The 14,267-nt window shown below is 38.9% G+C and overlaps 1 protein-coding gene across 5 annotated transcripts in view; it reads right to left on the reverse strand.

Annotated features, from left to right (window-relative positions):
* PDE7A (phosphodiesterase 7A) overlaps positions 1–14,267 on the reverse strand; it is a 130,905-nt gene that overhangs the window by 12,834 nt on the left and 103,804 nt on the right. For all 5 annotated transcript variants that reach the window (XM_034763004.1, XM_034763006.1, XM_034763005.1 and 2 more), the window contains 7 exons: positions 13,212–13,363; positions 11,695–11,758; positions 6,812–6,907; positions 4,055–4,155; positions 2,845–2,976; positions 2,475–2,566; positions 1,680–1,824 (listed from right to left, as the gene is read on the reverse strand). In XM_034763004.1, coding sequence (XP_034618895.1) covers positions 1,680–1,824; positions 2,475–2,566; positions 2,845–2,976; positions 4,055–4,155; positions 6,812–6,907; positions 11,695–11,758; positions 13,212–13,363 — 782 coding nt within the window. The remainder of the gene's footprint in view (positions 1–1,679; positions 1,825–2,474; positions 2,567–2,844; positions 2,977–4,054; positions 4,156–6,811; positions 6,908–11,694; positions 11,759–13,211; positions 13,364–14,267) is intronic.

Raw genomic sequence — 14,267 nt, forward strand, 5'->3', positions numbered from 1 at the left:
AGGGCAGCACTATGGGGGAACCCCCGAGCTCCTGGCTGCTGGGGATGGCAGGGAACCCCCGAGCTCCCGGACACTGGGGGTGGCAGGGAATCCCCAAGCTCCCAGCCCCGGCGGGCAGCGAGGGACGCCCGGAGCTGCAGGTAGCAGGGCACCCCGCAGCCCCCAGCTGCTACAGGCAGCTCCTAGTCCCTGCAGCTGCCCCACTTGAAGTAGTGTGGGGATCCGCAGATCCCCATTTTGTCAGGTATAATTTTAGCAAAAGTTAGGGACAGGTTACGGCTTCCGTGACTTTTTGTGTTTTGCCCGTGACCTGTCTGTGACTTTTACTAAAAATATCAGTGACAAAATCTTAGCCTTAACCATAGTACACTAACAGAATGCTATTTGGAGAATTATAAGAGGTCATGAACAGAGCTAAGTAAAACTGAAGGCAAACAGACGTCTATCCTGGACAAAGTGAATGAGAGTTAAATACAAAGTACCTCTCAAGGGCACTGTATGCAGAACATTCAATATAAAGACATTTAAATACAAAATAAAATTACAAAACAGTATTTATTTTAAATTAAATCTAACCAAAAATTAAGTTATCTGTTAGGAAAACACTATCTTAAAGCCATTTCACATCCCCGCACCCCATTTTATAACTGCAATAAGACATTTTAAAGAATTAACTGATAGCATAGTTTCAATGCCAGAGATCCTAGTAGGACTGAGTTAATATAGTTCAGTTTAGTATCAGAGGGGTAGCCGTGCTAGTCTGGATCTGTAAAAAGCGACAAAGAGTCCTGTGGCACCTTATCTGCATCTGACAAAGTGGGTATTCATCCACAAAAGCTTATGCGCCAATACTTCTGTTAGTCTATAAGATGCCACAGAACTCTTTGTCGCTTTTTATAGTTCAGTTTACTTCCTTGCATTACTTATTCTTGAAAAACAAAATATAAGTCCCCACTGAACAGAAAATTTGTTGTTTATGGCTTGGTCAGGACAGGTCAAACACTGGGTTCTTACTATTCATTGACTTTTGTAGACAGGATGACCAATTGAAATCACAGGATTTCTGCACTCTAACAGTTTAATGTTCCTCTTTCTCAAAGGAAGTGTTTTAGCCTTCTGTATGCCTCCCTATCAAGAGGTATCTTACAGCACAAACCAAGGCTTCATAACAATACAGCAGTACCCCACAATATACCTTAGAGTATTGATCAAGGGACCCAAAGCTAACTCTAAAACAGTCTTAACCAGTCTCTTAGGGATTTTCATTAGAGGGAGGAGCAAAAAACTTGCACCTCAATGGAAGATTTGTTAACCCAGTTTCTGATTGCTGGGATCAGTGACAAACTGAAAACCTTAACCTCCATTTCTAATTCCCCCTCCTCTGCTTCTGACTCATCTGCTCCTTCCTCTGCTTCATTGAGAAAGCTCCTCTCTAACATGTGCAGGCAGAAAGGGCTAGTTTTGCCCTCTACAGAGTGAGGATCTTGTGGAGCCTCAGCAGGTCTTGCTGGTACTCCATCTCATTGTGTAAGCAGGCCTTGTGCACACTAAGCACAACTAAAGAATAAAAACATCCCCTCTTCACTGGTCACCCATGGCAGATGAAGACCATTTTCCTGGGAGGAAAAAAAAGTACGATATTTGAAGCAATTTACTTCTGAAACTTTCGAAACAGTCACCTGTAAAATGAAGTGGCGATGGTCTGCCTCCTCTAAACATAGGTCTCCTCTGTCCAAATGGGTTCTAAACAGGGATAGGTATTCATTTTGCCGACTTATGTCTGTGGCAAGAATCAGAGCACCTATCTGACTTTCCATCAGCTTCCTGAAATTAGTGATATAAAATACCCAAAGACACGAAAATATGAGGAAAAAAATTAGGCATCATATTGACACATTTAAGTTGAATGTAGCAACTGTATACGAATGTATACATAAACTGTACGCCATGACGGCGGTAAGTGCAGCACTTTCAAATGTTTATATAAAATGTTTTAAAACTACAATATTTATAAAAATACTCTGAAATTTCACAGGTAGCTCTCAGGAAGAGAGAAACCTACTGCAAATATTTGTAAGCTAAATTATTCTAGCTATTGTTAAAGAAGATGAAAAGAGCTGCAATTTAAAAATACAGAACATGAGTTACTGTTTAGGTCACAGAATACAATTATCTCTTACTAGTCAGTCAATATTTTCTTTCAATCTAATCAAATGTTTGTATAATGAATACACTTCCATCACACAGTGTTCACAATAAATACTAGTTTCCAAGCAGTATACTGAATAATTAACTGTTCCTGCAAGGCTCATAGCACCCATTAAATCTTTAAATGATCTGAATATTCAGCTAGGATTATGAATTGCTATGTAATATTTTAACAGAACACTTGTTTACAAAGTTGTCTGATGCCATGGATAATACATTTTGTGTAACTTCATATAGTGTATACTCTCTGTATAAAAAATACATACCTGTTTTCTAATGACATATGTGCAAATAAACCAGACTCTCTCAACAACCCCACTGCTGATCTCCAGTGGTGGTTTTCTAATACTGAGATATTCTGCAAAACAGAAACAAAATTATTGCTGTTATTTTAAAAGATTTGATTAGTCTTACACTACAGTCTATATGCCTCTTAAAAAGTTCATGATTTTCAAACTTTTTAACACTTCTATTATGTTAATAGCTTGTATTTATTGTTTTCACTCAATGGGATAAACATCCTAGGTTCAAGTCTACCATTAAATGAGTACATTAGCAATTTCACTGTTAATATAATTCTTCTATACTGAAAAGATACTCAAACCTGGTTCTGATAAGTATGATATTTTCACTTACCTTATATAAAGTTGCTAAGTAATGGTTTGTTTTAATAAGGAAAGGCTGATTAACACCTGGATGATCCAAATCATGTGTGACAGCTGCAATTAAACTGAGCAGAACATCCCATGGAGTTAGAGATTTGGAAAGCTGTAATAAATGTAACAGTATTATTCATGGGAACATTCACAGGTGAAAATATTCTGATTGGCTTTCCATAGCTTTCAGTCCCTGGAAAAAGGTCCCAAAAATGACCAATCAATTTCATCTTTCATACAGTGCTTTGAAGGAAGTGCACCATCACAGAAAGGTGAATGCGGAGAACGGGGTGAGGGTACTAGTAGAACTTTTTTTTTTTTTAAAGTTTAATAGCAACCATGGTACAGGGAAATCCAGGAGTAATTACTCTACAGGAGTTAAAGGCTCAAGATCAATTTAATCTGACCTTATCAATAATATCTAGATAGATGCAATAACTATTTAAATATTTATGGTAGTTAGAACTGTCACTCAAATTGTTAGCTACTCCATTACCAACCAGAGAGTATTTCAAAATCCCTGTTTAAATTAAAAATCCTTGCATCTGACAAAGTGGGTATTCACCCACAAAAGCTTATGCTCCAATGCATCTGTTAGTCTATAAGGTGCCACAGGACTCTGTCACTTTGTGCAAGAGTAGTGTAGACCACTATTACTATACAAGAATAAACCAAACCAATAAAAAAATCAGTGTTGAACTAGATAGCTGGTTTCCAACTGGCTACAGTACACCATGGATCTTCTCTAATCTAATCAGAAAGTTGTATTTTCCCCTGAAATTTCCTGTTTAGAGTGTAGCCTATACCTGAGTACCAGCAATTCAAGTCACCTCTGACAACTGTTAGCTTTGCTCAGCTCCTAACGTAGAACTCTCTTTGCTAGATATCTCCCTTTCATAATGTGCATTTTAGAAAAAAGAAAGGACAGACAACTCTTGTACATTGCTACAACCTGCATCTGGCAGAGGAGATTTGTTCATTAGTATCCAAGGTGAACTAAGCATAAGTGATATATCAGCTTTTGAAAAACTGAGTTATTTGGGTCTCCAGCTTCTGACTCAATGATGTGCATACTTCTTGGAGCAAAGTTTTTTTTTCCCAGTAGCTTAAAATCTTTATGGTTTTACAGAACATTAAGAAAAATACAAACATTATAGTTGTACTTTTACACGTTACGTAAAACAAATTACCTTAGGTTCTTCTAAATAACAGTGCATGGCCTGAGTCACATCTGCAGCATGAACTGCATTATGATAAGGGTTTTGACTATGATAATCTTCTTGAACCATAACTATATAAAGAAAACAAACATCTGGGTTTAATTAAAATGGCAATTTTTAAAAAAAAGCAATATAAATATCACAAATTGACATTTTTGATAAGACATATATAAACGCCACATATCAAATTTGTTTAAGTAGAACCATCTCCAGTACTCTCACACAAAGGTTTTATGTGGTGACACAATATTTTTTAAGCTAACGCAAGATTTAGTATAAATTCATCCTGGAGATGAAGTTATTTAACTCTAACCAAAATGTTATGATCTGGAATATTATGATTTTGACTGAGCAACCACCTCCTTAGCAGGAGTCTCTCTCTCTGCTAAGCCAGTCTGCCTGAACATTGAGGCAACCTGGAACACACACAGGAAGTTGATTTTATTCATCAGAACAGCAGGGCTGACACCTCTGCTAACCTTTTGCATCGCTCATAGATAATTTAGGCAATCCACACATCACACTGGCGGGCCTTGATCAGAAAACGGTACCCTACAGCAACCCATCAAGGACAGAAGAGCTAGCTATTCTGCTTTTAGTTTCAGTACATGTGAAGAAGTCTTTCCTTCCTGACCACTGTCCAGCCACCAGCCCCATAAGAACCAGACTTTTGTCTTTGCTTGCCTTTCCAAGTCCTTCTTGCTTTCCTTAAGCACTGCAATTACAATATGTGGAAGGTCACTTGAGTAGAATCAGTACAAGGGAACTAGTTTGCAGCAAAAACAAAAGAAAACTGGTTAGTAATCTATTCTATAATTTTACTTCAACTGAGCACTGGGTGCCCACAAACCTGTTGGAGATTTTTCCCTTAACGGTAACCCACTGGGGCGGCACAAGCCCTCTGCTACCTCGTGCCATCACATGAAGGTATAAAGAGCGGAGACACCCCTAACCACTTCCTCAGCCCTTCTCGCCAGACAGAGTCTGACAGAAACAGAAAGAAGAGTGGGTTGTGGAATGGACATGTGTAACGCATCTCAAGGAACAACCATTACAGAATAGGCTAGTAACCGTTTTCTCTTCAAGTGATTGCATATGTCCATTCCATTTCATTCAGAAGCTGTTTGATCTGGCAGTGGGATCAGAATCTACCTAAATAAGGATTGCAGGACCACATGCCCAAAACTGGAATAATCTCTAGAACAATGAAAGATGGCATGATGTGAAGCAAAGGTTTGTACTGAAGACCAAGTCACTGCTTTGCAAATGTCCAAAATAGTCACCTGGGCCACAAAGGCTGCACAAGATCTTGTGCATGTGTTAACACCCTACTCTGTGGAGTTATACTAGCCAAGTCAGAACACAAACAAATGCAAGTAGAGAGCCACAACAAAATCCTCAGATAACCAGGGGATGACCAAGGAGACAAGACAAACAATTTGTCACAGTGACAAACTGGACAGCCTAAAATAAGAGGTTTGTCTAGATACTCCCTTCACTTTCCAGTCTACAGGTTTCTAAGGACAGCTGATATGTTTGTTTGGATGACAGACCCTGAATTCACTTAAGGAGACATCAGTCATTTATTAGGAGAAACTGCTAGGGAACTTGTAAAACAGAGCTTGCATTTGAACAGACTGATGAACAGACTGGACTCCTGCCTGTCCTTTCTGTCTGGGGGAGGGGAGAAATCCCCATAGTCCCATTTATCCTTGCTTTTTCAAACTTAATTACCACAAAAACATGCTTTGTATCAAACAGATCAAGCCTTCTGAGAAACCCTGCCAAAGGGAACAGAGAGCTGCTTCTCCTGGCTCAATCAAGAATTATTCTTCCCTTCAGACTGAGCTGGAGGATATAGGAGAAAACAGGCAATGTGAGGGATGAGTCTTTGGTCTTCGTGCAACAAGTCATGGTAAAGGCATCCCAGGACATCACTGACAAGTGAGATGTTGCACCACATGGTGACTCTTGTGTGAAAACAAGAAGGAACTATCATTCCAGGGACTGTGCCAAGGACATTAGGATACAGAAATTTAAGTCCATAAACAATTAAACAGATCTGCTCTCCCACTGTCAAATAAAAGTAATATTAATTTACACCTTTCTCCAAGGATACACAATACAGCATCACCTCATGAAGGTCCCAAACATTCCTGTACAGCTTTAAGGAGAGTAGCTTCAATTCCTAAATCAGTGGAGCAAGACTGGATCCTTTTCTATACTACTAAAAAGATCTGAGCAGAAATTGGTGTCAGCAGCTGGTACTACTGAACTGGCGATGACTACAGGTTAGATAAGGACAAACTATGTTTCTTATCAGAAACCAAGATCAAAACCAACATTATATTTCAATAATATTCTCACTATCTCCTCTTCCCTCATTTGTGATGTGAAATTCAGCCTTCATAATCCGCTGCATACAACCGTGACGCATCATGAAATTCACACATTCTTGGGCAAAATCAAATTTTTCTGCCAAAATTAATTTTACTGCTTTTAGTAGAATTTTTTTTCCTTCACCTCCCTAATGCTATTATTAAAACTAAGCTATTTCCAAAATTTGTAAGTGCACACAGTATCACAATACTACCATTATAGGAACCAGCTTCAAATTAGTGCAATTCAAACTTTCTTGCTAAACTGTAAGCAGTACTTCAAATGGTATCTTTTAAAATGCAGTTAAGGAGTAATGTTCACTTTAACAAAAGGCTATAATATATTTACCTAAAAATCTACGAAGTTTCATCGTATCTAAGTGGAAGTGTTCTATCAGTCCATGAAGATTAAACAGGTGGAAGGTTAAGCTGACTAGACTGTTTCCTAAAAATAAAATACAAATATTAATTCATTTTAGAAAAGATTAAATTAGTGCTTCCATCACAAGGGAAAAATTATTTAAAAGTTTTTGTATTCAAAAGTTATGCAAACAGATTGAAATGTATAAGAATTCTATAAGCATTAATTGGTCTAGTCCAAAAATAATTTCCCCCAGTGATTCTCAATATGTCCACTACCAGCAATAAACTATGCAATGAGGAGTCTCACTCAGTGGCACTGTACCTTTAAAAACAATAAACCTGCAATCCACCTAAGTAGGTTTATTGCTTAAAATGGAACACAGAGGTAATTAAGCCAAAAAACTAGTCAATGTTGGCAACTGCCCCAAGTTGAACACCTTACATTTAGTTTCCACCATGTGTTCTTTTTTGCAAAAGTACTCCTTGCTGAAACCAGAAATCAAAGAAAATATAAATGTGCAATTTGCTATGAAATTTGTAGTACTACAAAGCAACTGCTATAATCATTCATTTACTAGGAGCTGAAATATTCCATATCATACATTTGATTTCTTTATTTTTTTTTAAATTTCAGAGGCAGTAAGGAAAGGCTTGCAAATTAAACATACATAATATTGACAACTAGATCAGTTTTTGGCATATTTACTTTGACAGTGTCACTTTAACAACTAATTACACAGCCACTCAGTGTGCTAGGTGCTTTACTCAGAAGCACAACATTTCCCACCTCATATAACTTACTGTCATGCTTCACCACATGCATGCATGTCATTTTGGTACCACTTCCCCAAAAAGTGGTTATTCCCAACACTAAGGCAAGATGTTCTTCAGAAGTTTATTCCTTTAAGAGGTATTTATGCAGAAGTACCACATAGTGTGCATCTACATATCAGCATAGCTATGTTTGACAGAATCCCATAGTCTATTGGCTAGTCTACACCTGAAACACTACAGTGACACAGCTGCAGCTGGGCTGCTATAGCACTTCATTGTAGACACTACAGCGATGGGAGAGATTCTCCCATTGCTGTAATTAATCCACCTCCCCAAGAGGGAGTAGCTAGGTTGATGGAAGAATTCTTTTGTCCACCTATTACTGTTTACGCTGGGGGTTAGGTTGGCTTAACTACATCACTCAGGGATGTGGATTTTTCACAACCGAGTGATGTAGCTGGGTCGATTTAACTTTTGCATGTACACCTGGCCTATATCAAAGGAAGGGTTTTTTCCATCAGGGTAAGAATAGCACCTCCCCAAAGTTAGCTATGTTGATGGAAGTATTCTTCCATCAACACAGCTGCACCTACACTGGGGGTTAGGTTGACATAGCTATGTCAGTCAGGGATGTGTTTTTTTCACATCTCTGACCAATTTAGCTATGTTAACCTAACTCAAGTACAGCCACAGCCACAGCTTTTTGCACCACATTAACTTTACAGTAACTCCTCACTTAAAGTCGTCCCGGTTAACGTCCTTTCGTTGTTATGTTGCTGATCTATTAGAGAACATGCTCGTTTAAAGTTGTGCAATGCTCCCTTCTAACGTTGTTTGGCAGCTGCCTGCTTTGTCCACTGCTTGCAGAAAGAGCAGCCCACTGGAGCTAGCTGGTGGAGGCTTGGAACCAGGGTGGACGGGCAGCACCCGCATCAGCTCCTCACTCCCTTAAGTTCCCTGTGCCACAGCCGCCCAGCAGGCTATCAGTTGTTGGTCAGTTCAACTGTCCCTCCCCCCACTGCCATGTGCTGCTCCTGCCCTCTGCCTTGGAGCTGCTCCCGGGAGCCTCCTGCCTGCTGTGCAAAGTGGGGGGGGGGAAGAGGGCTGCTAATGTCAAGGTGTCCCCCTCCCCCCCGCCGCTCCTGTACCCCCATCTCCACAGAGCCGGGGGGTAGCGGGGAACACTACAGGGCTCAGGACAGAGGTAGCTTGCTGGCAGCAGCTGCAGTCTCAACTTGCTGATCTACTTAAAAAGGCAATGTACTTAGAGTGGGGTCAGTGTAATTAAAGGGGCAATGTTCGTCTCTCTCTCTCTCTCTCTCTGTCTCACACACACACAGTGTGTGTCTCGGTCTCATTCTGCTATGCTGCCTCCCCATCCCTCCATTCATGCTGTCTTGTAGAGTGTGAGGCTACATTAACAACAATGTGTTAACCCTTGAGGGCTCAGCCTCATTTAGCAGTAAAGCATTCCCTGGGAAATATCCCACCCTCTGACTTCACCACCTCAACCAAGCTTCACAATCATCACTGCTGTGTACATTATACTGTGTATGTGTGTGTATGTATAAAAAAATATAGCTTTTGTCTGGCAAAAAAAAATTCCCTGGAACCTAACCCCCCCACATTTACATTCATTCTTATGGGGAAATTAGATTCACTTAACATCGTTTTGTTTAAAGTAGTATTTTTCAGGAACATAACTACAACGTTAAGCGAGGAGTTACTGTATCTATTTAAATTTTCACTTTAAATTACACGAGTGCAACTTTCTCATGTAGAAAAGCTCTCAGGTTCCTTGTCTTAATGAGACTCACTTTTGAGACAAATGAAACCATAACAAGAATGGATAAAAAGTAAACTGATTCTCTTCCACTAGATGAAAATATAAAATATGATGCCCAGAACTTTCCTTCAACAAAAGAAAGACAGAATACTGTTCTTTGGGGGTTGCCCCTGACCTTGCTGGGTTGCTTCTTTAATGTTTCTTTTCAAAGTCTAACCCTCTGACAAGGTCCCTCAGATTGCTGTGCCTGTCCTTTTCTTCTTCAATCTCTCTTTCGTGGTCCCATATACTACCAGCCCTTCTTCTTCAACCCAGTTCCACATTTCTCTAGGGTGTCCCAACACAAACAAAATATTATTAAGAAAGAGCTCATCTTTCCCCACAAACTCTCTCCTCTTCTCCTTTATTTCATCATTGTTACCATCACAACTATCCCTCCTTCTATTTCCCAGACATGAAAGCTTGGTGTCATCTTCAATTCTTCTTTCCCCCAACTACTCCTTCACCACCAATTCCTTTCCAATATTTTAAAAATTCATCCCTTTCTCTCCTTTTGTATGACAAGATGTTAAGTCATGCTATAACAATTACTTGCATTGACTACCATAATCTCCTACTTGCTGGTTTCTCACATGCCCATCTTTCTTTCCTCCAATCTACTGACAACCCTACCCTACCTCCACCTGATTCCTTACATTGGCTTTACTACTTTTGCATCAAGCTCCATGTCTACTCTCCAATTACTAAGCTCTACCCATAACTTCATTATACCTTTTCTCTGCCAGCAACTCTTTCTACAGTCCCCCAACAACCCTCTCTGCTCTTTGAAGTCTTTATACTCATGTATTCCAATAATTTCCTTTGCCCACTGTTGATTTATTGCTTTCTTCTATTGTGCCCCTATACCTAGAGCAGCCTCCCACCTTATGGATGCCTAAATCCTACTCTCCTTCAAAACCTTCTAAAGCTCCATCTCTTCTATAAAGTTTCCTGGCTATAATGCATAATTCTGCTTTTTGTACTGTATTCTATTATACTGTAACTATTCTGCCTTTACACTAAATTCCTCAGGGGAAGAGACATGTTTGGCATAATTCACCTATTGGACAGAATCCATATACACTAATGGCTTTCTAAAACTAAGCAGCACAGATTTTAGGGGTTGAGTTTCAAACATTTTTAAAGATCTTTGATAAAGAAAAAGAATAATTAGGCTATCAAGCAACTACTTGAGGGGGTCTATTACACCAACTCAAGGATATGGTGATGTAAGTAGTAATACTACTGCAATGTAACTAAGACTAGATTTCAGGTCATAGAGTCTAGGCTTTCAAACTAAAAGTGCCAACAGTCCAAAAACCTTTCATAAGGGCTTGGCTACACTTGCAGATGTAGAGCGCTGGAAGTTAAACCAACCTTCTGAGACAGCAGCAGGGAAAATGCTGCCGTGTATTTACACTGTCAGCTGCAAGCGCGGTGGCGTGGCCACATTAGCAGCTCTTGCAACGCCACAGAGAGCAGTGCATTGTGATAGCTATCCCAGTGTGCAAGTGTCTGCAGCCTGCTTTTCAAATGGGTGGGGGGAGCATGACAGGGAGTGTGTTGTGTGTATGTGGGGGGGGAGAGACTGTGTTTTGGGGGGCAGAGAGTGTGTCAGCATGCAGTCTTGTAAGTTCAGACAGCAGCAGACCTTTCTTCCCCTCCCCCCCTCCCTGCCTCTCTCACACACACGCACGCACAAATGCCTGCCTCGGCAGCAGCAGCATTCCACAGTAATGGTTTGCTTTGTGTCCTGTAGCAGATAAGCATGCCGGCTGTCAGAAATGGAGCTTTGAAAGGGGATATCCGCATGCCTGCAGTCGAGTTCAAAACAATGACCAGAGTGGCCACTTGACTTCAGGGGATTTTGGGACATTTCCAGAGGCCAATCACAGCGCAGTAATGCAACACGTCGTCCACACTGACACCCGGGCATTTCAGCCAAGGCGCAGCAAGTTTCTCGTGGAGGTGGATTACCAGAAGCACTCCAGCTGCAGAGTCCAGGTGTTCTAAGTGCTTTGCCAGTGTGGACACCTCAGGAGTTAGGGCGTCCGGGGCTGATTTAATACGCTCTAACTTGCAAGTGTAGCCAAGCCCTTAGTCACAATACTAGGATAATAAATTTGTACTTTTTAAAGTATAATCAAGCAGTAAGATTCCTCCACACAGAAAATGAAATGAAATGTTATGGATAGTTTATGGTAGAATGAAATCTACCTAAGAACAGTACAGCATGCTTAGAAGAATATCCGCAATAAAAGTGAACTTACCATTTGTTAGCCTATCAAGAAGAAAGATATCAAAATTCCATTTTCCAACTTTCTCCAGCATACACTGAAAGCAAATAAAAACATTTCTACTGTAACATTGTCATTCTGTATGTGATTAGCATCAAATTATAGCCCACAAAAAAAGCTATTGCCTTCTGAGCCAGCTGTGGATTTTAACATCTATTATTGAAAACAGATTAAAGGTTTACAACTTGTAAACCACATTTCTGTCTGATTGTAACTATATTAGCTAGAAAAACAAACTGTTTAACACTTGTAAATGTTATAAATAAAATCACTGTAACTGAAATATTAGATATCTTTTTGACAGAACGGGGCAGTCAGCTTTGCTCTTTCCCCTTTTGGTCAAACAAGGAAGAGAAAAATATTTTAAAAGAAGAGTGGTCACAAAATTGATACTTCAGTACATATCTGAGCCAAAATTTATAACCCAGAGTTTTCATGCCCCTCCCTAAACAAAACTGGAGTGAATTCTAAAATGAATTCTAAGACAGAGAACTTATGCTTATTTCATTTACAACATGTGAATAATAAGCTTTTATTTGGTAGCCAATGAGCAGTCCAGTTTCACACTGAATCAGAATTACTGCTCTATTTTTTTTAAGATGATTACATTAAATAAATACTATTGATGTTTAAAAGGGCTTGACAAAAGGAGCAATCTGACTGAATTGGTTCCAATATATCCAGATTTGGGACAACAAAGTTGCACTGCAGAAATTATTAGCCACACAAAGCTCTCCAAATGATTACTCTCAGAGGCAAAAAGCCCCCATTAAAGTAGCATAGAGAAAACAGAAATCTAAGATATTTTGTTAAAATAGTCATTTTACCACAAGTAACATTTTTGTTCTTAACTTCAGAAAAAAGTTCAATACGAATACACTGCATTAAGGATAAAAGCATACATAAAAAGGGTTTCCATTCACCTCATTAGATTAAGAGGCTGTGTATATAATAAATATGCACTGTATGCAGACGTGCATCTAGTTTGTTTCATAAATGCATTTGTCTGGAACACTGTACCTGACAAAAGACACTATTAAAGTTTAGCCACCTCCAGTGTTTTTTAAATCACATTTGGTATGATCTGCTGCTTTTATAAACAGAGAATCAATAGATGTCGGTCTCAAAAAATTAAATGCCTCATAAGATTTGGATATTCAAATAACTAGCATCTCCCAGCACAGAAGTTGTTCTTCCTCACTGCCTATGATTCATCTACCATACTGTTCCTTTTTTTTTTTTTTTTTTTTTTCTTTCGTTTGGTTGGTTTGGTTTTGGTTTTACAGGATAAACTGCATAATCCTGAAGCAAAATTATTTTGGGTTTTTGTTGGTTTTTTTTTTTTTTGCACACAATACATACTCAGTATAAGCTCACATTTACTTGCATATATCTGTTTCTATACTGTTACAATATGGAAGATATTTGTATTGCTAAAACGCATTCAACTTTTTCTGATAAAAAATTAGGAACAATTTTTAAAAACACACCTTTGCTTGTCCATTATAATCATCATCTAAAATGTTTGAGGAACTTGGAATAGTAATACCACGGAAGAAACGAGACGATCTCAAGTACCGCTGGAAACTAAGTAATCTTCGGATATTCCTTGCAGACACAGACACTTCAATTTCAGAGTTTGCTAGAAAATACAAGAAAATAAAGTCTTTCTTAAAATAAGAGAAAAATCTGTGCAAAAAATAAATATTACAACTTCTTTATTTTACCAGTGTTCAGTATTAGATGAGGTAACAGTTGCATCTAGAATAGCTACATCCTCATCACTAAGTAGTCCCTGAGCTATGTTTCAGAACAAATGTTTCCTATTTAAGCTTATTGCAAAGAGAAATAGATCTATAAACTGTACGCTGGTCATATGTCTTTTAACTAAAAATACAAAGTATTCTAAGGAACACTGAAGAATAACCGCATGTTGCACCAGCACTGTCAGGTTAGACAGCAGACCTATTGAAAACGGACTATCACAAAACAGTGTTGCAAATGACAGTGTTTTCCAAAAATAACAAGTGTAAATATGTAATGACTGCCACCAACCATTTATAAGATACTTGCACACTAGGAACTGAAGTATATCAACAGCAATGTAGTGGGATATGATTTCACTGACATTATATGAAGAAGCCATGATTGTCCAAAAATAACATATACAAGAACCAAAACCGTGAGACTTTCTTACCCTATAATTAGGAATTGTGTTAATTTTTCAAAAGCATCTGTGACTTAGGTGCTTTTGAGAAATGTTACCCAGAACAACTAATTTTTCCAAACAAGCACCCAAATTTCTACTTATTCTGTGATGTTCTCTGTGAAAATATGAACATAGTACCTTATCAGAACACCATTCTTAGCCTGTTTTCAGAGAACAATCCAAAATACCGCCCAAGTATTCTACTCCACCTTTATTAGAAGATAACTTTTAGTAAAACAACTGATTTTTGCTTATCCTCAACCCCAGTTACACTGTGTAATATACCAACAGGCGATATCAGGTGGTTTATTTCAGGAACTTCAAGATCAAAGTATGG

The sequence above is a fragment of the Trachemys scripta genome, chromosome 2 (assembly GCF_013100865.1).
Source record: "Trachemys scripta elegans isolate TJP31775 chromosome 2, CAS_Tse_1.0, whole genome shotgun sequence".
Lineage (NCBI taxonomy): Eukaryota > Metazoa > Chordata > Testudines > Emydidae > Trachemys > Trachemys scripta.